At 38.3% G+C, this 25,306-nt stretch overlaps 1 protein-coding gene across 2 annotated transcripts in view; it reads right to left on the bottom strand.

The window, feature by feature from the left end:
• LOC139161316 (cholesterol transporter ABCA5-like) overlaps window positions 1–24,247 on the bottom strand; it is a 95,027-nt gene extending 70,780 nt beyond the window's left edge. Inside the window, exons 1-7 of one of the 2 annotated variants that reach the window (XM_070740279.1) lie at window positions 24,082–24,247; window positions 18,778–18,890; window positions 14,920–15,124; window positions 11,769–11,930; window positions 9,026–9,123; window positions 6,800–7,029; window positions 550–691 (exon numbers count right to left, since the gene is read on the bottom strand). In XM_070740279.1, coding sequence (XP_070596380.1) covers window positions 550–691; window positions 6,800–7,029; window positions 9,026–9,123; window positions 11,769–11,930; window positions 14,920–15,124; window positions 18,778–18,890; window positions 24,082–24,085 — 954 coding nt within the window. In that variant the 5' untranslated portion in view covers window positions 24,086–24,247. Of the gene's footprint in view, window positions 1–549; window positions 692–6,799; window positions 7,030–9,025; window positions 9,124–11,768; window positions 11,931–14,919; window positions 15,125–18,777; window positions 18,891–24,081 lie in introns of those variants that run through there. The other variant, XM_070740280.1, reaches the window with a different exon arrangement.
• Between the last annotated feature and the right edge of the window lie 1,059 nt (window positions 24,248–25,306).

Below are 25,306 nucleotides of genomic sequence, written 5' to 3'. Positions count from 1 at the left end.
AGCTCTGCCCACCTGCCCAGAATGCTTCTTGCACATGTGCAGAAGCCTCGCGTGCAGGGTAAAGGATTTTAGAACTCACTATTGATAGCAATGTACTGATTATATAATTTGCACAATTGCTCCATTATAAGAATGGGCAACAAATTCAATATACAGAACCAGACCAGAAACCAATAAAAAACTAGAGCACATACTTATTTTCATATAATAATGTCATGTTATTAACATAACTTAAATATTAGTGCATTTTGGACTGCATAAAAAAATCATTATTAATAGTGATGTCTGTAATCATCATGAAACAGTACATGTTTGAAGATAGAAAACACTTAGGTGAATCAGAAAGTATACTCAAAATAAAATAAGAAGCAACATCTGTTAAGCTATCTAAGCAAATAAAACTGCATCAGACCACTGCCAGCTATCATTCAGTGAAAAGAAAACCATAGCAGTAGCAAATTGCGTATGTAGGTCAAATAAAACTCCAAAACATTACTGGTAACCACAATATATAACAGTGAACACAAACACACACACACAAACACTTACGGAAGATATTCCATACAGGAAAAAAAGAAGAAATATCAGAAAGCTGCTACTTTTTGGGAAAAGTGAAGAGAATGTTGCAATGACCGACATAAGAAGAGACATGACAAATATCAGACTGGTATACAGTAGGACCCAAGAAAGCCTAAAAAAGAAAACATACGATGAAGATTCATGAATTCAAAGCTCTAAGTATTACTACACAAAGATAACTTACCTCAGCTTTTCAGGCAGCAGGCACCATCATGCTATTTTGCACAATGTTGCAGACATCAAAAAAATAAATTTAATAAATGTAAAAGGCAGAAATCTTGTGATGTTTAATGTAGCAACAGACATTTTACAATAATTTATTATCTAGGAAGACAGTCAGCTATATTTTTAAATTGAGAAACATAATTCAGTGGTATCATAGATAACTGCACATTATTGCCAATCCATATTCTAGCTTTTTCAAAAATCAACCTTGCAATTAAAAACTGAATCTTTTCATGAACATTATCATCCCTCCGTCCATCCATCCATCTAATTTATATAGCTGCCCATTTCACCATGTAATTCTTGGTGGCAATAAAACTGAGTTAGTCCCCTTTAAAGGAAAATTTTTTAATTGAAGACATCTTGCTCTGACATGTCCACAGACAGTATTAGGTGTACACTAAACCATTACAATTTGGTCCACAAACTGTGTTCATAAGAAATTGGTTCAGTGAATGTTATCAATGTGTCTAGGTAGCCCACTAATAAGAACACAGAGGTGTATATTCATGCAACCTAACTTGAAGAAGTATTCTGCAATACTGTTAATACAAAAGACAACAGCTCTGATAATATTTAGGAAGTAATAGATAGGTAAGTCCCTAGTAGAATTCCAAAGTCTTTTGGATATGATTCCAAAAAGATGCTCAAGAGCACAGGTCATCAACCTGTGGTCCACGGACACTGGTGGTCCGTGAGAAAATTTTGGTGGTCCATAGAGAAATCTTGGACCCTAGGCCAAGAGCAATTAATCACACTCCAGGAAGAAGAAAGGAGAGGAGAGGAGGGGAGGGGAGGGGAGGAAAGAAGGAAAGGAAAGGAGAGAGGGAGGGGAGGAAAGAAAAGGAAAGGAAAGAGAGGGGAGGGATGGGACTACAGCTACAGCTCTGGAATATGGGACTGACTTTCCCAACAATACCAGCAAGCCACTATCAAATAAGCTTCAATTATTTTGTAATAATTACTACTACTTTTAATAATTTTGTTACCATTAAACAACCTCTAAAGGTTATTTTTTTAAAAAAATAGTTTTTATTAATTATTTACACTGAAACAAGACGAGTACAATGCAAGAAAAAGAAAACTATAAAGCAGTACACACAATACACAAGAAAAGGGAAAAAAACGCACACTAAATAAAACAAAACATATTTTTGGCAGCCTGCAGGTTGGCATTGTTACTACAGCTTTCACTATTGTTTACTGTACTGTGTTCATATTTTTACACGAATCTTGGTCATGTATATTTCACTCTTGTATCCAATATTTCATAACAAAATAGTAGCAAAGGGTAACAAGATTGGTAGGAAATAACATACTGTATTTGACTGCATTGTAAATGTTTAAAGTTTTAAATATTTTTTTGGTCTACCCAATTATACCATCTTTTCCACGTCTGGTAGAATTCTGTGATATCTTTTTGTCTAATTTCAATTTATCCATTTCAGCAATTTCATATATTTTATTTAAAGGTTTTATGATTAAATAAGCATTTATAATTATGTTATGCTAAATAGGTGCATTTCATATTAATAAAATGGAAATTCTCTAATCATTATTTTACAAATGAATTTATCTTTTTTTTAAAAAAATCATATTAGTGGTCTGTGGGACTTAAAATTATGGATTAGGGTCTGAGTGATTTAAAATTATGACCTTGGTGGTCCCTGAGGTCCCAAAGGTTGGGCCCCCTGCTCTAGTCTAGGGCATAGGAACAAGAATTTGTACAGGTTTTCTGATAACTATTGCAAATCCTTTAAGAATGCTAATTCTTGTTATTCTTTTAACATACTATTTGATGAGGGAGGGAGGAGGAGAGGGGAAAAGGTTACAGGTTACAAGCGGTGTGCCACAACGGTCTGTTCTGGGTCCTATTCTTTTTAATATGTTTGTGAGTGACATAGGGGAAGGTTTGGTAGGGAAGGTTTGCCTATTTGCCGATGACTCTAAAGTGTGCAATAGGGTTGATATTCCTGGAGGGGTCTGTAATATGGTAAATGATTTAGCGTTACTAGATAAATGGTCAAAGCAATGGAAACTGCAGTTTAATGTTTCCAAATGTAAAATAATGCACTTGGGGAAAAGGAATCCTAAATCTGAGTATTGCATTGGCAGTTCTGTGTTAGCAAAAACTTCAGAAGAGAAGGATTTAGGGGTAGTGATTTCTGACAGTCTCAAAATGGGTGAGCAGTGTGGTCGGGCGGTAGGAAAGGCAAGTAGGATGCTTGGCTGCATAGCTAGAGGTATAACAAGCAGGAAGAGGGAGATTGTGATCCCCTTATATAGAGCGCTGGTGAGACCACATTTGGAGTACTGTGTTCCGTTCTGGAGACCTCACCTACAAAAAGATATTGACAAAATTGAACGGGTCCAAAGACGGGCTACAAGAATGGTGGAAGGTCTGAAGTATAAAACGTATCAGGAAAGACTTAATGAACTCAATCTGTATAGTCTGGAAGACAGAAGGAAAAGGGGGGACATGATCGAAACATTTAAATATGTTAAAGGGTTAAATAGGGTTCAGGAGGGAAGTGTTTTTAACAGGAAAGTGAACACAAGAACAAGGGGACACAATCTGAAGTTAGTTGGGGGAAAGATCAAAGGCAACATGAGAAAGTATTATTTTACTGAAAGAGTAGTAGATCCTTGGAACAAACTTCCAGCAGACGTGGTTGGTAAATCCACAGTAACCGAATTTAAACATGCCTGGGATAAACATATATCCATTGTAAGATAAAATACAGGAAATAGTAAAAGGGCAGACTAGATGGACCATGGGGTCTTTTTCTGCCGTCAGTCTTCTATGTTTCTATGTTTCTAAAAGAGAACGAGAACAAAAGTATGGAACTAAAACTTCTGGGAATGTTATATAGAGGAAAAGATGGCTGTCAATTGACGTATTTCTTTTTTTAAAGTAGACCGCCGCAGAGCAAGAAAACTAGACAACTTTTATCATATTAGTTACATTTTTTTAAAAAAGAGGGGGAGGGAAAGCCTCTGCAGTTCCACCAACAGGAGGAAGTTAATTCCCCAGAACTATGGGTCACCAAAAGCAAACACAGATGGCAGAGAGGAAGAGGTGAAAGAGCACGGATTTTAAATAGACTAAGGAATTTTTTAAAAACCACTCCCTTCAATCTTTCTTCCCAATTTACATTCACTTGCTAATAAGATGGATGAAATACTCATTTTAAACAGATGCAATTCTGATTTTTACAATGCATCTGCCCTATGCTTTATTGAATCCTGGCTAAACAAGGAAAGTGATGACAATAGTATGCATATAGCAAGGTTCTAGATACTTAGAGCAGAGGGGATTTTAGAACTATCAGAGAGGAAAAGGGAGGAGGCTTATGTATATATATCAATAACAGCTGGTTTCGGGACATAACTATAATACACAAATTCTGTGATGAAAACATAGATTCTTTACTTATCAACTGTAACCCTTTTTATTCTCCAGGCATGTTTACATCATTTCTACTAATTGTGGTGTATATCCCACCACAAGCCTGTGTAAGCAAGGCTTTATGCACTCTGATCAGATTATGGAGGCTGAAGCTAAATACTCAGATTCACTGGCCAAAATATTTTCAGCCTGTCAATTGTACCACCAGAGGCAAAAATACTTTACACCACTGCTACACAACACTAAAAGATGCTTATCTGTCCTTACCAAAAGCAGCTGTGGGCCAATCTGATCATTGCAGGATTCACCTTGCAAAGATTTAAAGCCACAAAACCAACAATTAAATCAGTGAGGACTTGGACTGAGGAAGTAAAGTTAAAGCTACAGGCTTACTTTGACAGCCCGAACTGGAGTATTTTTCAAGATACCTCTGCAGACCTGGATAAATTCACAGATACTGTAACATCATATGTTAGCTTCTATGAAGACCTTCGTGTACCAACCAGAAACTTGTGAATATATAGTAACAATAAACTTTGGTTCACAGCTAAACTTAAGCAGCTACGTCATTCCAAAGAGGAAGCCTACAAAAAATGTGATAGAATGCTATACAAGCAGGCCAGAAATGTATTAACAAGGGAGATCAGAGCAGCAAAAAGAAGCTACTCTGAAAAACAAAGGAATGAGATCTCAACAAATGAACCAGCAAACATGTGGAAAACTCTTAAAAACATCAGTAGTTATGGCAAACCTCCTTCCCAAGTGAAGGAAATCAATAATTGACCTGAATGTGTTCTACTGCAGGTTTGAAAGGAAACTGCAGCCACCTATCTCCACAATCTCCATCCCAGACACTCCAACAACAGCCAAACCTCCTATAACTGACCCCATCTCATTGGGTTCATAACTCTTGGTGATCACAGAAAAGGAAGTCCAAGATCTGTTTCACAGACAAAAGCCAGGAAAAGCACCAGGCCCAGACAAGATAACTTCTTCTTGCTTCTTGACCAATTGGCCCCCATCTTCACTCAAATCTTCAACAAATCACTAGAGCTATGCCATGTTCCTTCTTGCTTCAAACGTTCCACTATCATCCCAGTGCTGAAGAAGCCCTCCATCAAGGAACTGGATATCTAAAGACCAATTATTCTAACATCTGTAGTTATGAAAACCATTGAAAGGCTAGTGATGTCCCAATTGAAAACCATCACGGATCCACTATTAGACCCCATGCAATTTGCATAGAGAGCAAATAGATCAACAGATGATGCTGTTAATATGGCTCTACACTACATCCTACATCTTGAATCTCCAAAGACCTACGTAGGGGTCCTCTTTGTAAACTTTAATTCAGCATTCAATACTATCATACTGGACATTCTTCTAACTAAACTAAATCAGCTAGCAGTACCTGAACACACTTGTAAGTGGATCACACACTTCTTAAGAAACTGGAAGCAGCAGGTGAAACTCGGCAAAATCACATCAGATACCAGTGTAAACAGCACAGGCCCGCACCCCCCAAGGCTGTGTACTCTCACTACTTCTCTCTATATACTGTACTAATGGCTGCATCTCAAATGATCCATCTATTAAATTACTGAAGTTTGCAGATGATACAACAGTGATTGGTCTCATTTGAGACAATGATGAAACTGCATATAGATGGGAGGTTGAACAATTAGCCTCATGATGTGACCGGAACAATTTGGAACTGAACACACTCAAAACCGTAGAAATGGTGGTAGACTATAGGAGAAACCCTCCCATTCTACCATCTCTTACAGTACTAGACAACACAGTTTCAATAGTAGAGACCTTCAAATTTCTAGGTTCTATCATATCTCAAGACATAAAATGGTCACTTAATTTCATTAAAAAATTACAACAAAAAATGTTCTTTCTGCGCCAACTCAGGAAACTCAAACTGCCTAAGGAGCTGATGATACAATTCTACAGATGAATTATTGAGTCTGTCATCTGCAACCCAACAAGACAGACACAGACATCAGAAGATAATCAGAACTGCAGAAAAAAACAATTACTGCCAACCTGCGTTCCATTGAGGACCCATATATTGCACAAGTCCCAAAGAGGGCTGTGAAAATATTTACTGATCCTTCGCATCCTGGACATAAATTGTTTCAACTCTTACCTTCAAAACGACGTTATAGAGCACTATACACCAAGACAACTAGATACAAGAACAGTTTTTTCTTGAATGCCATCACTCTGCTAAACAAATAATTCCCTCAACACTGTCAAACTGTTCACTACGTCTCCACTACTATTACTATTAGTTTTTCTCATTGTTCCTATCACCCATCTCCTCCCACTTATGACTGTATGACTGTAACTTGTTGCATGTATCCTTACAATTTATATTGTTTCCTGATTGCTTATTTGAACCCTATGACAATCATTAATGTTGTACCTCATGATTCTTGACAAATGTATATTTTATTTTATGTAAACTGAGAGCATATGCATCAAAGACAATTTCCTTGTGTGTCCAATCACACTTGGCCAATAAAGAATTCTATTCTATTCTATTCTAAACAATGAAGAGCTACGGAGCTTACTCACCAAAAGGCAGTGTCATGAAGGCCCAATATCATTAAAAATTCTTTTAATTTCTTCTCTTTTTCTGCCACAATATGGATTGCCAAGTAATAACCAAAAGGCGAAAAAGCTATCACTAAGTAAATCAGAATGATGGCACGAGGAAAATTATCTATTTCCAAAATAGCAGATTCTCCCATCATGACAGCTTTTGTTTGTTCCAGTTCTTCCAAAACTGAGCGATTGGTCTTCAGCTAAAAAAAGAAAACGACTGTTAAAACCAGGTTTTGGAATAGCTTCTGCTAATAGAGAAATGTTATATCTAAAGCTGCAATACAATTTACGACAGATCTAATTTACATCTCCACACAAAATATTTTGGTGTGGTTTCTTTTATATCTATATCTATATCTATATCTATATATAATATATATAAATAATATATATATATAATATATATAAATATATATACAGTGATACCTCGTCTTACGAACTTAATTCATTCCGTGACGAGGTTCGTAAGTAGAAAAGTTTATAAGATGAAGCAATGTTTTCCATAGGAATCAATGTAAAAACAAATAATGTGTGCAAACCCATTAGGAAAATCCAAACTTTAAGGCTTAAAAAAAAGCGGCAGGCGGATAAAGTGAAGGCTAATGGAGTGGAGACGGACAGCGAGGAGAAGCGAGGAATGGAGGTCCTAAAGAAGGCTAATGCCGCCCCAAATTGCTCCCAAAATCACCTCTCCAAAAGCTTCCTACGCCACCCCAAATTGCTCCTAAAATCACCTCTCCAAAAGCTTCCTATGCCACCCCAAATCGCTCCTAAAATCACCTCTCCAAAAGCTTCCTATGCCACCCCAAATCGCTCCTAAAATCACCTCTCCCAAAGCTTCCTATGCCACCCCAAATCGCTCCTAAAATCACCTCTCCCAAAGCTTCCTATGCCACCCCAAATCGCTCCTAAAATCATCTCTCCCAAAGCTTCCTATGCCACCCCAAATCGCTCCTAAAATCACCTCTCCCAAAGCTTCCTATGCCACCCCAAATCGCTCCTAAAATCACCTCTCCCAAAGCTTCCTATGCCACCCCAAATCGCTCCTAAAATCACCTCTCCAAAAGCTTCCTATGCCACCCCAAATCGCTCCTAAAATCACTTCTCCCAAAGCGTCCTACGCCACCCCAAATTGCTCCTAAAATCACCTCTCCAAAAGCTTCCTATGCCACCCCAAATCGCTCCTAAAATCACCTCTCCCAAAGCTTCCTATGCCACCCCAAATCGCTCCTAAAATCACCTCTTCCAAAGCTTCCTATGCCACCCCAAATCGCTCCTAAAATCACCTCTCCAAAAGCTTCCTATGCCACCCCAAATCGCTCCTAAAATCACCTCTCCAAAAGCTTCCTATGCCACCCCAAATCGCTCCTAAAATTACCTCTCCCAAAGCTTCCTATGCCACCCCAAATCGCTCCTAAAATCACCTCTCCCAAAGCTTCCTATGCCACCCCAAATCGCTCCTAAAATCACCTCTCCAAAAGCTTCCTATGCCACCCCAAATCGCTCCTAAAATCACCTCTCCCAAAGCTTCCTATGCCACCCCAAATCGCTCCTAAAATCACCTCTCCAAAAGCTTCCTATGCCACCCCAAATCGCTCCTAAAATCACCTCTCCAAAAGCTTCCTATGCCACCCCAAATCGCTCCTAAAATTACCTCTCCAAAAGCTTCCTATGCCACCCCAAATCGCTCCTAAAATCACCTCTCCAAAAGCTTCCTATGCCACCCCAAATCGCTCCTAAAATCACCTCTCCCAAAGCTTCCTATGCCACCCCAAATCGCTCCTAAAATCACCTCTCCAAAAGCTTGGAGTGGCATCGCAAGCAAAAGTATTTCATATTTGGCTATTAATTATGAACATTAAATAAAAATTCAGTGACATTTTGGTGACTATTACAGGGACTAGCTAGTTTGTGCATGGTCTAGATTTGAAGAGAATACTATAATATGGAGAATTGATAGACAAATTTTTCAAGGAAACATTTCTTCAATCAAACATAGCATTAAGGACTAGTCAAGAAGTGCTCTGTGTTCCAAATTATCTACAGTATTTTTTTCAAACTCCGATCATTGCATAGCTTGACTGTACACCTGGATAAAGTATTTTCAATATATAAAATAAATACTGTATTGTATTTTGACTAGATTTTGACTAATACAAAGGAATATTGAGTTGTATGCTAATCATTTATATTTACCTGAATAATAGCTGCATCAATGCAGATCTGGAGAGCTGTAAATCCATACCGCCAGTAGGTTTCAGCTTCACATATCTTGGAAGGATTTGGACAACTGGCTGTAAAAAAATTAAAATTATTGTTTTTGCTAACTATTCTACAACATCAAAAACAGGCTTCAGTATACAGTAGATGGAAAAAGTTAGTTACTTTATCCTCAATTAAGTAATTATCATATTGGCATGAATAAACTAATCTATAATTTCTTACTAGGATATAAGATTTCATATATATAAAATATATGGGGAAAGAAACTGATATTTAACATAACCTTCTTCCAAATAGGCATTCACAAAAAAACCATAATAAAATTAAGATAAAAATATCAGCAACATACATTATTCTTTAAAATTTACAGCAGTGGTGAAATATACAGATTTTCCCTACCAGTTCTGTGGGCCTGGATTGGTGATCATTGTCATGTGACCAGGTGAGCTCACTTCACACACAAACAACTTCACACAAAATGGCTCCTGCAACAGGCAAGAACCTCACAGAGAGCTCAAAAACGAACACAAAAGCTACATAACTGACACACACAATGCAAAAGCGCACAAAATGGCCCTTGCAACAACAAGCAGAAACCTCAGAGCCAAAAAGAGCTCAAAAACCAACTTTCACACTTTACACAAAAATAAGACAAAAGCTACACAATTGACTCATACACAATGCAGAAGCAGCTGGACTTCACACAAAATATCCTCTGCAACAACTCACAGTCACAGTTCCAGCAAATAGGTAGTTTTTAAAAGGTGCTTTTAAAAAAGTAAAAAAAAAATGATTCAGCTGATTGTCAAACAGCTGAGAGTTGGGACTTTTTTGTAACCCTTTAAAGCATTTTCTTACTACCAGCTCTGAGGAATAGGTAGTAAAAATAATTCTTTTTAAGCAAAAAAAGGTTCATCAGCTGTGACTATCATCAGTGCCACACAATCATGGAAAACATTTTTTTAACTTTTTAAAAGTATTTTTACTACCAGTTTGGAACACCAGAACTATTTCTTACTAATGGGTCAGGCGAACCAGCCTGAACCTGTAGCATTTCACTACTGGTTTACAGTCATTCCCATAGTTGAAGTTGTAATGTAAAGAATTCTTCGGTATCTTTATTAATGAAAAATATAGATCTAAACATCAACGAAAAGCATACGCAAGGATTAAATATGATACTACACTGTTAGACAATGTTCTTATTTTATATAGTAAAGTAACATATTCCTCAAATCTTCAACATATTCTTCTTATGCTTCTTGGGATAAGTTAAATTTAAAATTTTATACTGTTTACACAATTAAAACTAAAAACACAAATATTCAGGGTTTGTGACTCTAATTCCAACATTCAATCAGTTTGGGATCATCATTTCAATTCAGCAATTTTCAGATAATTTTAGCTGATTTTCTAAACTGATTCAGACACATCTAATCAAGCCATTTGGTGGATCGAATGGACTTCAAATTAAATATACAGCCGGTATAATCTCCATTTACAGTATATTTGAATGACTGTATGCTTTTATGGAAACAAAATAGCTAGAATATTTTTTAAATATACCGTATATACTCGAGTATAAGCCGAGTTTTTCAGCCCCAAAAATGGGCTGAAAAACCTGACCTTGGCTTATACTCGAGTCACCACAAAAGGGCGCCGAATCACCACAAGAGGGCGCCCCGCCAGCAAGCTAAACAGGGAGGACGGGGACGGCATGAACTCTCTCCAGGCTTTAGAAGCCTCCAGCCGGAGAGAGAAGCAGATTTGTTAAAGAGATCGACTTGGTAGGGCACCAAGGGAAGGAGGAGAAGGAGGAGGGCAGCTCTTTCCTTTCCTCCTCCGCGGCTGTGGGCTATTCTGGCTCTCCTCCGCCTCATTTCCCTGTTGCCATCCTAAGTGGATCTCTTTAGCAAATCTGCTTCCCTGCACAACACATGGGGCAATAAAGGGAGACGAGGAGGAGGGAGGATCAGGGGTGGGAGATCAAGCCAACGAGCCAGCCATCAAGCTAAAGAGGGGGAGGGGGGGAAACAGCATGAACTCTCTCCAGGCTTCTAAAAACTCAACTTTAAAGAGCCCTGGGTTAGGATTATAAATGCAAGTCTCTTCAAACCTGGAAAAATTAGGGCTTGTGGACTTCAACTCCTACTCCTGAAGTAGCATGGCTGGTGCAGGAATTCTGGGAGTTGAAGTCCACTAGTCTTAAAACTGTCAAGTTTAAAGAGCCCTGGGTTAGGGTTAGAAATAGGTTTTAGCTTGGTTGCTGATTGAGCTACTTTTTTTACTTTTTAATTTATTGTTATTACCAGATTGCTTTCGTTTACCCTCTTTTAAATTTACAGAGCTAATTTTGGTTTTCTTTAAAATAAATATTCTAAAACATTTAATCTACTGATGTCTCAATTAATGTAATTTTATTGGTTTCCATTTTTATAAGTTACCAGTAGCCACTGTATTTTCTAACCTTAGCTTATACTCGGGTCAATAAGTTTTCCCAGGTTTTGTGGCAAAAACTGGTGCCTCGGCTTATACTCGGGTCGGCTTATACTCGAGTATATACGGTATATGAAATCTATGGATGTTTGCAAGTATCTAGAAGTAATTGAGTCAATTGAGTAATTGTCAATTGAGTAATAAATTATAAACAGAATTTCACAAAAGATCACTCCTATGGTGTGAGAAAAATCAAATATTTATATCTACATTTAAATACCTCTTGATTCCACATGAATTGCAGAAACAGGAACCTTTGTAGGGGGAAATCTGAGTTGATAGGACATAGAATCCTTAAAAATTACACCCACAAAGTTTCGAGGACTACGAAATGTAGTCTCTTGCATTTCTTGCTCAGTTAGAAATTCTTCAGTAGTGATTCCTATAAAAGAAAAATTATTTTCATCTCTGATTGTTTGTACTAATACAAATTGGTACAATTTGTACAATACAATCCTATCTGTAACTATCTCATTTATTAACCATATAGTATTTTTTGTTCACCTATAACAATCAGCGTAAAATACATCTGAAGCTATTGATGTCAAATTAAATGTTTAAGTCTCTGTTAAGAGTGTGGGATTTTTTTAAATGAATAGAGTAATATATACAATATTACCTCATGATACGAACCCCTCGTGATACGAACCCCTCGTGATACGAACCCGGGGTTTGGAAATTTTTTGCCTCTTCTTACGAACTTTCTTCGGCTTACGAACCCACCGCAGATCGCAAAATGGCGCTCCGCTGGGCGGCGGCGCCCGGCTGTCACTTTTTAAAACAGCTGGGGGGCTTCTCGGCGTTCTCCCGAACCCGACCCCGAACTTTTCGGGTTCGGGAGGCCGCCGAGAAGCGCCGCCGCCCGGCTGTCACCTTCTGAAACAGCCGGGGGCTTCTCGCCATTCTCCCGAACGCCGAACCCGGAAGTTCGGGTTCAGGTTTGGGTTCCGGAGGCCGCCGAGAAGCACCCGGCTGTTTCAGAAGGTTACAGCTAGGAGCTGCCACTCGGCAGAGCGCCGTTTTTGCAATCGGCGGCGGTGTTTTTGGCCGATCTGGAGGCTAGAAAGGAGGTGGGGAATCCCAATAGGGAATTCCATGGGTGGAGCTTTGAGGTCACGAAGACGTCCGACCGGGTTCAGGTTCGGGTGAACGCCGAGAAGCCCCCTGGCTGTTTTAAAAGGTGACAGCTGGGCGGCGGCGCCCAGCGGAGCGCCATTTTGCAATTTTTCTTTTTGCACGGATTAATCGCTTTTACATTGTTTCCTATGGGAAACAATGTTTCATCTTACGAACTTTTCGCCTTACGAACCTACTTTCAGAACCAATTAGGTTCGTAAGATGGGGTATTACTGTATTTGCAAAATACAGAAGTTATTTTGAGAGGATCAGTTTAAGTCTATAGAATAGAATTCTGTGTGTAGGTAGTCCTTGACTTACAATAGTTTATTTAGTGACTGTTTGAAATTACAACAGGACTGAAAAAAGTGACTTATGACTTTTTTTCACACTTACGACCACTGCAGCATTCCCATGGTCAAATGATCAAAATTCAAACACTTGGCAACTGACTCCTTTTTATAACAATTGCAGTGTCCTGAAGTCATGTGATTGCATTTTGCAAGCTTCTGACAAGAAAAGTCAATGGAGAAACCAGTTTCATTTTAACAACGGTGTTACTAAACTTAACTGCAGTAATTTAGTGAACAAATGTGGCCAGAAAAGTTGTAAAATGAGGCAAAATTCACTTTCTCACTTGGCAACATAATCTTTAGGCGCAGTAGTAGTAATTATTATTATTATTGTTTAGTTTAGTTTAGTTTAATCAGATTTGTATGCCGCCCCTCTCCGCAGACTCGGGGCGGCTCACAGCAACAGCAATACAAGACAAATCCAATATTAAATTAATTTTAAGAACACCACAAGTTAAAAACCAATCATACACACTAGCATACCATACACAAATTTTATAAGCCTAGGGGGAAGGAACATGTCAATTCCCCCATGCCTGTTTTTATTGTTGTTGTTGTTGTTGTTGTTGTTGTTGTTGTTGTTATTATTATTATTATTATTATTATTATTATTATTATTATTATTATTAAACAGAGTTGGAAGGAACCTTGGGGGTCATCTAGTCCAACTCCGTTTAAGCAGGAAACCCTACACTACTTCAGACAAATGACTATCCAACATATTCTTAAAAACTTCTAGTGTTGGAGCGTTCACAACTTCTCACATTTCACAAGCAGTTCCACTGGTTAATTGTTCTAACTGTGAGGAAATTTCTCCTTAGTTCTAAGTAACTTCTCTCCTTGTTTAGTTTCCACCCATTGCTTCTTGTCCTACCCTCAGGTGCTTTGGAGAATAGCCTCATTCCCTCCTCTTTGTGGCAACCCCTGAAATATTGGAACACTGCTATCATGTCTCCCCTGGTCCTTCTTTTCATTAAACTGGACATATACAGTTCCATTCTTCATATGTTCATACGTTATGAACATACATTATGGTCATAAGTTCAGGACCACCTGTATTATAATAAGATTCTTTCATCATAAGGAACAAAAATGTAAGAACCATTCTCCTGGCCAGTACCCAGTCAGGTGAGGTTTAGCTCTATTGCAGGAGTGGGTTCCACTTACCATCCCTATCAGTTTTCATTGCAATGGAAGTGTGCATTTAGCTCGCTCCGCTCGCGCTCCATTACATCATGCAAAACACCCAGAAATGACCTACTGCGCATACGCAGAAGCCTTTATGCATGTGCAGAGAGGATTTTTTGTAAGCCACGGCAATCAGAGGACCATTCAGGAGCGTGGACTGCCAGTCACCACAACCAGTCTGGCATGCAGCTGTTAATTTCCGCTACCTGTTCTAAAGAACCAGTCTCAACTCGCAGCAACCCACCACTGCTCCATTGGATATATATCCAGTGGTTTTGGTCCTTGCTGTTAGGGGGCATTAATCAATTTGTTTTCTTCACATGGAACTTACTGGACCCTAAATTAAATTTGGATCTACAGTCTCTGAACCTCTTTTCTATTATCAGATACATCAGAATATGGCTTTTATTATTTATTTTATGTATTTATCACATTTGTTATCCTATTTCAATCACAAGAACTTCAATGGCTCACAAAGAGTATACGATGATTGATTCATTTGGGACACCAGTAAAAGGCATAGTGCTAGAATAAGCTTTAGAAAGAAAACAAAAATAAACAAATGGGTGCTAATATAAAATATTTATAAATAGTTCATATGAAATAAAAACATGCATGCTATTATATGGAAACAACATGTTTAATTGCATCTTCCTAGCAAATACAAGAAAATATATAAACATTTGGGAGAACAGAAAAGTTTATTTATAGTACCTTCTGTAAAATATTCTGCAGACATTTTGTGCATGATTTTTCTCGTCATATTGTTCACTGGTGTGTAGCCAACAACAAACTCAGAGATACTAGAGTGATCCACAGAATAAAGATCAGAATCAGGCACCTCATCATATTTCTTATTCGGATACATCATGCTCAATAATATTAGCCAGAATAAAAAGAAAAGTGGAAGCAATATTTCCTGCACAAATAAAATCAACATGTTAAATGAGTAACACTCAGAAACAACCATTTACAGCTGTTTATAATACTCACTGAAACAGTCTTCTTAAGAATCTGTTATTTCAGTATTTAAATATTACATATCAGGATATTTGTATAGCCTTCACTAATCCTGACTACTATTCGCCATGTGATTGGGGAGCAGCTTTCTCGGAATAACAGAAATCTAGACTTTTTCAAAATCTGGAGCTGAATATGAGACAGGGTTAATTTCCACTCCCTTGCAGGATGGGATCTGATTTAACTGGCACTTACTGGGCATTACCATATTTCCCTGAAAATAATACATGTCCCCATAATAAGGCCAATCAGGCTTTTCAGCACATGCTCTGAAATAAGCCCCCCCCCCCCCCAATAAGGCCCAAACAGCTATTTTCTGGGGAAAGGGAGGACATGCCACTCTTTTTGTAATGGCCACTCTTTTGGCCAGGAGAAAGAGAGCAAGCAAGAAGCGGGTGAGCTCAGTTCCTCTGGCCACTATCTATGGCAATTTGAAAAGTTTTCCTCCTGCAAGGAAGAGGAGGTGATCAATCCCTGCCTCGCCACCTCCTCACAGGCAGAAGTGTGCTTCAAAAAGTTGCGGGAGGTGTACGCATACCCTTCTCTCACTCCTTCCCTCCCTCCCTCTCTCCTGGCCAAGAGTGCCCACCACAAAAAGAGCGGCCCCCAGTTGAGAAAGCGAGAGCAACAGCAGGCAAGAGGTGGGAGTTGACACACCCTGGGGACTGGCTCGGCTCCTCTGGGCTGCCTCCGGCAATGTATGGAAATGCACTCCTGCCTGCAAGGAAGTGGTGAGGCCGGTCAGGTACAACGAGCCCACAAGCACAGGACTTCAGCAGCACACGGGCGCTGTCCCTGTCACCGCACATACGGCGTCCAAGGCTTTCTAGGCATGATGGGACATACAGTCCGACACTTACCACCTACTGTACCCCAAACATTATAAGCCCCACCCCCCCTGATAACAAGGCCAAGGCCATATTTCAAGTTTAAAAAAAATATAAAGTCTTCTCTTATTTTTGGGAAAATATGAATATCAACACTCTGGCAACAACAAATTTTGATTGGCCAGTAGAGAAGGCAGTTTGCTAAATTAGTATACTACTTATAAAATTAAAAAAGAACATGAGGTTATCTAATGTTTAAAAGATGTACAAACCGCAGTTTGATGCCCTGCTTATAGTCTTAGCATTCATATTTTCCCTGACAAATACTGTATTGAGAATTTGATAGAACAGATCATTAATAATTACACAAGAATAATCACATATGAAAACTTCACACATATAGGTATTTCAGTGTGGTCATAAGGCTAAAATTAATATGAATAAAACATTTCAGCATGAATTATTCAGACACAATTACATACTTGATTTAACCCCAGGAAATGTCCCAGTGTGTAAATGCAATATTGCTGAAAGAGGAGCTTAATTTTCATTTTCAAACATACCTAATATAAAACTGGAGTTACAATCCATACCTTGTGCCCAATAAAAATGGATATGCTTAATCTAATAAAGCAAACTGATATTATTTACACTCCATCTGTTTTTATTTTTTATTCTAAATGTAAAGAGGGAAAGCCCTTGATCCACATGATTAATCCAGTAGGATTCTATAACATACACTATATTGAGATTTTTATTCTATCACTGTGGCATATTAAAAAATGTTTTTGAATGATATTTCAATGCTACTTGCTTTTTGGTGAAGCATGTGTAAGTGTAATATTGAAGCTTCTCGTTGTTTATTTAATAAATTTATACATGGCCCATTTCACCTAGAAGCAACTCTGGGAAATTTACAAGATATATTTTAATTGATATAGGAGCCACTGGTTTGTTTAATTACACAGTTACAATACAATATACAATATCCAAATGTTCTGAGCTGAATATTCTTATATATTGAGGATATTTTGAGTCTAGATGATAGTTCAATGTTCCTTATTTAAATTTCTCAAAATTACTCAAAGGTTTGGTAAATTATCAGGTTAATCCATTCACTGGAACAAGTGATACAGTATCTAGCTTCAATTCGATCTGAGGTTTCTGAGTAAATTTGTAAAAACAGGCGCCTGTTTATTATTTACTGCTTATTATGTCAATTCTCTTAAATACTGTACCTTTGAATCATTATTCATACAGAATGTCCTCAGTTTAATTTAAACATGTTTAGAATGGCCAGAATAGCAAAGGTGATGATTTTGAAATCTACAAAGGCTTTTTCAACAGTTTCAAAAACAGGGTAAAAATACGGTGGTGCAGGGAGACGGATGGGGGCTCCCAGCCACAGTGGGGTAGCGAAAGAGCCCAATTTCCTTCAGCTTTTCATGTACTGATGAGCCTGTCGCCAGCTGAGACTTCCTGGTCCTTGAGAGTTTCCACCAAGCCAATAGCGCAGGGCCTCCCAGAGCCTCTCCCACCCAAGGTATCCCTACATCAGGGGTCCCCAAACTTTTTACACAGAGGGCCAGTTCACTGTCCCTCGGACTGTGGGAGGGCCGGACTATAACAAATTCCTATGCACACTGCACATACCTTGTTTTAAAGTAAAAAACAAAATGGGAACATACTATTTAGAGGGGAGAGAAGGTCTGAAATTCGTATATGTTTATGTTTTGTTTTTAATTTTCTTTTGTTGACATCTGATTGGCTATAGAAGGTTTTCTTGGCTTATGAAAAATGTATAAAGAAAGAAGGAAGCACTTTGGCATAATGGTTAATAAGTTAGAAATATAATTGGTGTTGTACTTTTTGAAGGAACATTAAGGAGGAAATGTAATTAAAAGAAAATGAATGTAACTGAATGACAAAATTAGAAAAAAAAACTTTTGCAACTTTTTTGATGATTGATATTAGTTACTAACAAAATACTGCATTTTATTCATGGAAAATTAGATGGTACACTATGGTATGTTGAGAGATGGTATGTTGAGATGGTATTCCCCCCCCAAAAAACAGTCCTTCCTTCCTCTATCCCTCCATTCATTTCATTCTTCCTTCCTTCCCTCCTTCATTCCTCTCCACTTCTCCTTCCCTCCCTCTCTTCCCCTTTTCTTTCTTTCTCTCTTTCTTTTTCCTGTGTTCTTGTCACTCACTGGAGGGCCGGATAAATGGCCTCAGTGGGCCGCATGTGGCCCGCGGGCCATAGTTTGGGGACCACTGCCCTACATGATCACTTAATGAGCTGCATGATCAATTAATGACCACAAGAACTAGAATTAAAATATTTGAGCAAAGTATCTCACTTAACAAGTGCTTCATTCAATGCATAAGATTCCTGTTCCAACTACAGTCGTAAGTTGAAGATTATCTGTACAAATATTGAAATTGCAAAACTAAAGCATTATCCTTAATAAAATCATCTAATGACACAGAAGCTTAAGAATAATTCTGATGTAACCATTTTAAACAGTTCAAATCAATGAATAAAATGATTTATTTATTTAGCTACCATAATTTATATCACTGCCCATAAACAAGTGACTCTGGACAGCAATTAAAACTAAAATAAATATATAAAACTATTATCATTAACAATTATTTAAAAACATTCAAGAGATTAATCTTTTAACTTCTTCAAACCTTAGAAAATTGCAGATGAACTGACCTGAACACTACTCTTTTTGGTTCTCCATTTAACTAAGCAATTCTTATAAAAAAGAGTTCTTGTTTGTCGCCACACTCCTTTTTCTCTTGAAGAATCTGTAGACATTTTTGCATCTGAAAGGCAAAACAATTAGATGCATCTTTTAAATGTATGCCCCTTTTAAGATCAATTAATTTGTTTTAACCATAGTATCATTCACTATACTTAATTATATTACTAATCAATATGGTAAATGGATACATTTCTGTAAAATGTGTTTCACCATCTAAAAACAAATTCTATATAAACAACTATTAATTATCTTTAAATAATATCAAGTAGGTACAGGATGATAATCCAAATGCTTCTGAGATAAATTTTAGGAAGTCTGACCTGCAGATATACTGCTGCTCTAAATATAGGACAAGCAATCGTTGAGTTATGACCAGAGATGGGCTGCTTAGGTAGAACGGTAACATATGCTCGCCCCCGTTGCTCTAAGTGCTGGCGGAGTCCAGCACAATTCTGCTACTGCACCTGGGCAGGTAGCGAAATGGCGCATGGACATGCAGAGGGGGCTTGCTTGTCCGTGCATGATTTCGCTACCTGCCCAGGTGCAATAGCAAAATTGCGCTGGACTCCGCCAGCACTCAGAGCCACGGGGGCGAGCACACATCACCGTTCCACATTAGCAGCCCACCTCTGGTTATGACCACTCATTTCAAAGTTACAACAGTGCTGAAAAAAGTGTCTTATTACTGATCCTTGCACTTACACCGATTGCAATGCCCCCAGATACATGATCAAAATCCAGGTGCTTGGCAACTGGCATTTATTTACAACAGTTGCAGCATCCTTGGAATCACATGATGTGACCTACTCATGGGTTTCTGAATAGCAAAGTGAATGGAAAAAACCTAATTTGCTTAATGACTTACAGCTGTGGTAAAAAAAGGATTTATAATCAGGCATGACTTACTTAACGACCAGTTCACTTAGTGATGGAATTTTCAGTCCCACTTGCGATTGTAGTTGAAGACTATTTGTATCATTTTAATTACAAATTAAGCATTAGTTTAATATGTTCAGATAAAGCCTGGGATATATGCACTTGCTATTTATTTTCAATTTGTTATTAAAATTGAATTTGTCCAAATCTTAAACTATGATTAATATGACCAATTAGCTCTTTTTAAAAAAACCAAATTACATGACTCATTATAGTACTAAACAATTTCCAGAAGTTTCTAATGGAAAAAAAAATTCTCTTTAACTTTTAAACTATTATTCAAATGTGCCTGCATTTTATGACCACAATTTCATATTTGTTATTTGAAATATGCAATGCTAGATAAAATAAAATCTGGTATTTTCCCCTTTTTTGCCATTGTGCAATTAAGCATGGGTGTGTGAACCAGCCAGTTTCAACTGATAACATTGCAACATTAAGCATAAAAGGGAATATTCAAATACAAAATGTTGAAATCAGAATAGTTCTATGTATAATAAAAATAAGAGTTTACACATTAAATACATTTTATTGCATTATTTTTCTGCAACACTGCTCAAATTCTGTTCATATTTCCAAGTCTTTAATATGAGTGCCTTTTTTGAAATAGAGTGGAACAGTGAGAATTTACAGCCCAAATGAACATTCATAGTTTGAAGGAAAAATACTCTTTAAAAATATTATAATTGTTACAGATTCAAACATTGCTACAATATTTTTCAGATTGGATTTCAGAACTTTGATCACCTTGTGAGATAATCTCCAGGAAATGGGGGTTGGGGGCTGGATCTGGGTGTCTCCTAATATGACTTACCATGGTGTCATTTTGGAGTGCATGAATCAACTGGTTCTAATAGTTCAGTTCTTATCTCTTTAATTACTATCAGAAGATGATACTGGCTATCTATCTATCTATCTATCTATCTATCTATCTATCTATCTATCTATCTATCAAATACTGATCACCCGTGTTATGTAATATCTATATGAACATGCTTCAAACATGCAGCATTTGGTCAGCTTTATATTCATGATATTCACCTTCATTATGTAAAACCATAATTAGTATGTGTATCTAAATTCAAATCCTCACAGCCTAGATATTGATTCATAGACATTCCTGTAGATCTACATCTATTCTCAAGATTATTAAAGAGCACATAATTTTGCAAAAGCACATACCTTCATCTAATCTAGCAGGCCTTCTTTTTCTGTTAGAATCTAATTCCACGTAATTCATTTTGACAGGATTAAAGGATTTCCTACTGAAAATACTGAGTGGTAATGGCTATTTTCTTAATAATGTAGAAAACAATAAATGCTAACATTTTGAAGGGTATCTCTTTTTGAGATAGAAATGATCATAGCTTCTTAACTGTACTATACTGAAATAAAAGTAGTCAATCATTTTATCTTTATTAAATAAAGACAGACAGCACTGGCACTAAGCATGAGAGAACATATTCTATGAAGCCTGTTAGAAATAAACTGAATGTTAAGACACATGTAAATCAACACTGAAACTTGACCTGAGTCCTTCGGGATTGGGCAGCATAGAGGTTGAATAAATAAATAAAAACATTTCTTTTCCAACAGGGAATTTCATATCTCCACATAACTAGTGAAAGCAATGGGTGAAGATTTTCTCTCCTCAGCATTTAGTGATCCAGTGCTAAGAAAGTAGCAACTGAAGTTTATCTGAGAAGCTAGGAATGATGACTCAGAGGGCCCCCTCTGAGCTTCTGCAGAATGACATTGTTTTTGCTCTTACAGCATCATGCCAAAGCAATACTTGTTGAAAAGAGGACCAAAGAAACAATATCTAATGATTGCAACCAAAAAAAAAAAAAGGCATCTCACCAATAGAAAATAGTTCCTCTCCCAAAAAGGAAAAACAATTACACAGACAAATTGTTCAAAGTTTAACATGCCTGTATTTTTCCCCAGGTCTTAATCAAAATCAAAATCAAGCTCCAAGTTCTCCAACAGATTTTAAGCAAATAAAACAGAGTCTTCTCAAGTCTGGAAAAAAGGCTATTAAAACCAATCTTATGAAAATTTGTGCAATAACCTAGGAGTAGATCTAAAATCCACCAACAGGATTGAATTAGTGAATTAAAGAAATGCTTATACAGTTCAGCATTGCATCTGTGTGTCTTGTATATCCTAGTCCAAAGAATAAACTGTTGTAAGTTATCTGCTCCTAACAAGGATTACTTAGATTTCAATTGGATTAAATTCTTTTTAAGTATGCATAAAAATGCAGCCAGCCTTCATATCAGGTTCAAGCTAACAAGAAGGTCATACTTCTATAATAATCCAGTCAAAGTAAAAAAAATCTAAGTAATGCTACATGTAAAAAGCCATAGATAGAAACAAAATAGTTCTGATGTTCAATTTAGTATTTGTTTTTAGGAAAGTTGGAGAGATTGCCTTGGATTGTAAAATATATTTACTTCAATAAATAAACCCTCTATACTGGCAACAAGTCTTCTTGTTCCTTCTGCTGAGTAGTCTATAGAGAGCTGAATTTACACAAGGCTCTGCCCTAATTGCAGTGAGATAGTATAAACAACATGGCATATTACAAGCACTTTTCCCTCACAGCACTTCCCAATTCCAGATAAAATGCTTATATAGGAAAGCATTTATATACTTAAATGTCAAATCCTGAAATATTTATTGTCATAATATGGTAGTGTACCATGGCAGAAAATTTACATTTCAGAATCTCAGCTGCCTAGGGATAATCTCTCTCCCTCTCTCCCTCCCTCCACAATAACAGAGAAAGGTAAACAGGCAATGGCAGCAGAGAAAAGAATTAGATCTGGATACGAGCTCCTCTTAAAGGTGCGACAATTTATAGGAATAATTTATAGTTTTCAATTCAAACTCTGAGTAGAAGTGCTTATCATATCAAGTGATATGACACATGTTTTTACTGCATTGAAGAGAGCTGAGTCTGGTTACATAAAAATAATTTAGATTTATTATGATTACCCATTCCAAATGTTTCTGGGTGGCTTTACAACATCAGATTATGCAATTAAAGCAGATAAAAACCATGACAAGGAACCATAACAATCAAGAAGCATCACAGACTTAACCACAAAGCCACCAGTGTCTTAAGGGTCTTGCAAGAACACTTGGAGTGTGGGCACCATGTGAATCTCAGGAGAGGGGGGTGCCAAAGATATATATGGGATTACAGCCATCACATTTAAAATGGAATGTTTTATAGGTTTCTAAATTTGTCAAGATTATAGGCCCCAGCTATTAAAATCTAACTTGCATTGAAATCTAATGAGAGACAACTTAGCTTAACATCCTTTTTAACATCCATTCAAAAATATATGCCAGTTGTGGAGTGCCTGAACTTTGATAACATGACCATGAGGTTGCTGCAACAGTTTTAAGTGTGAAAACTGGTCATCAACTGGTTTTTCAGTGCCATTGTAATTTTGGTCAGTAATGAATGGTTGTAAATTGAGGATTATTACTATTATTAGTATACACAATACAACTGCCAGTTCTTTAATTGGTGTCCTTCATTCATATCAAGTTCTTATTGTTTTATGCTTTTCATCTTTTTTCTTCATATAGACAGTTAAGTTAAAAATAAATCTGTAATTTCCTGTTAAGAACTTTAAATATTTTATTAGAAAATGTTTGTGAACATTCATTGTATTACAATGTTTTCTGCTCTTCCAGAAAATACTATGCAGTGTTTTGGGTACAAGAAAATGCAGCATAATTCAAAATTTGGGGGAAAGAAATGGAGATAGCCAATTCTTTTCCTATATCCTTCCTTTTCCACTAACTTTCTCCCAGTTTCTTAATTATAGAACTCTTCAACTCCCATGTTTGCATATTTCAGTTTTAACTACTCTAACAATTAACCATAATAATAACTGATCCTCAAATTAACAAGATGGCCTTGTTAATTAAGTACAGACTTTGACAATTGCTGCAATTGCATCTTAATTGCTGATTTGTTCAGAATAGCCTTAGGATCTATTTGAAGTACTGTAAATCATAAACCCATTCTGTACATACCAATAGAAGTGTTATTTGTCATTTCATAATCAGCAATGCTACTCTAACAAGATGCTGTATTTGTTATTCAGGTTTCTTATTATTTGGATCTAAATATTCAGCTTTTCATTTTGACTTTGCCACCTGTGTACAGTATAGATTACACAGCCGCTAGCAATGCAATATCGCTTTTGCATGTAAACAACAGCCTTAATGGATGCTCTAAAATGAATAAACAAGAGTCAAGAAAAAGAGAATGAGAAAAGCACCCCATGTCTCACCCATATGAAGCCCCCACTTGGGGAGGCACCGTCTCAGGCAACCGGAGATCTACACCTCGACCAAAAGACACGCTCGTCACATCAACCACCACAGCACGCGCTGCGTCTTGGGTCAACAGGCGAGCGACATCTGACACCCGCAGCTCTCGCTGATTAGCTCCTCAATAATTGACCACGCCGCCCGGCTGAATAAAACACCTGCGGCGAAGCGAAGCAAAGCAAGGCGGCTTGTCTTTTGGCATTCTGTCTCAGAGCCTGAGCGGGCTTAGGTGCCCCTCAGCCATCCCCGCGCCGTTTCCCCACAACTGAGGAGCCGGCCACCCATTCAAAGATGAACCCGGACAGCCGAAGCCAAAGGGGGAAAAAAGGCGTCGGGGAAGCCTACCCCGTTCCTCGCCTATTCTCCCTTCCTCCCTCCTTGCCGCCTCCTTTCCCCCTCGCCGTGCCGCATCTCTCCCGCCTTTATACCACGCCGTTAGACTCTCCCGCCCACGCCGCCTCTTTTGTTTTCTCCTCCTGCCCGTCTCGCTTTCTCTGACCTCTTCCCCCACTCACTCACTCACCCACCCACCCGACCGGGGGTGGGGATGGGGGCTCGCGCAACCCCGCCGCGGTGCGACCCTGCCCGGGGCAAAAAAGGCAACCGCAGTCCCTCCCAGCCTTTCTCCTCACCAACCCCATCCTCGCCTCCACCCAGGCAGCCAACTTCACCTCAAGCCGGCCTGGCCGCGGCTGAGCTGCACGCAGTGTGTGTGTGAGGGGGGGGGGGGATGTATACGCGGGCGCGTCGCCGCGGCTGGTCCTCGTCAACCCGGGCCCTTTCGGCGCCTGCAAAAATAAAGAAATAAATAAAAGGCCGAGCCGCTTTAAGCGTCCCCCCGGAAAGGGCGCTTTCGTTACTCTCCGCGTAGCTGTTGGCAACAGGAATTGCAGCAGCCGAGGACTCCCCCTTCCCTCCGGGGAGTCGTCGCTCCTGTTCCTCTCGCTTTTGTTTGGTCTACGGAGGAGAGGAGGGAACGCCGCCAATGGCGGGACCAAGTTTCCGCCCGCAGAGCCAGTCTCTGTCTTTCTGTGTCTCCCGTCTCCTCCGCCTCCTAACGCTGGAATTAGCTGAAGGCCAGCCAAAAAAAAAAAAGGGGGGGGGACTCAAAAAGGCAGTCAACATATTTGTGGAATGGCGCCTGCCCTGCACCTAGTAGTGCCAACTATGCCCTTATTCCCAGCT

Source organism: Erythrolamprus reginae, chromosome 2, assembly GCF_031021105.1.
Source record: "Erythrolamprus reginae isolate rEryReg1 chromosome 2, rEryReg1.hap1, whole genome shotgun sequence".
NCBI lineage: Eukaryota > Metazoa > Chordata > Lepidosauria > Squamata > Dipsadidae > Erythrolamprus > Erythrolamprus reginae.
Note: the sequence above shows the minus strand (reverse complement) of the source record. Positions and strands in the feature narration are given on the sequence as shown.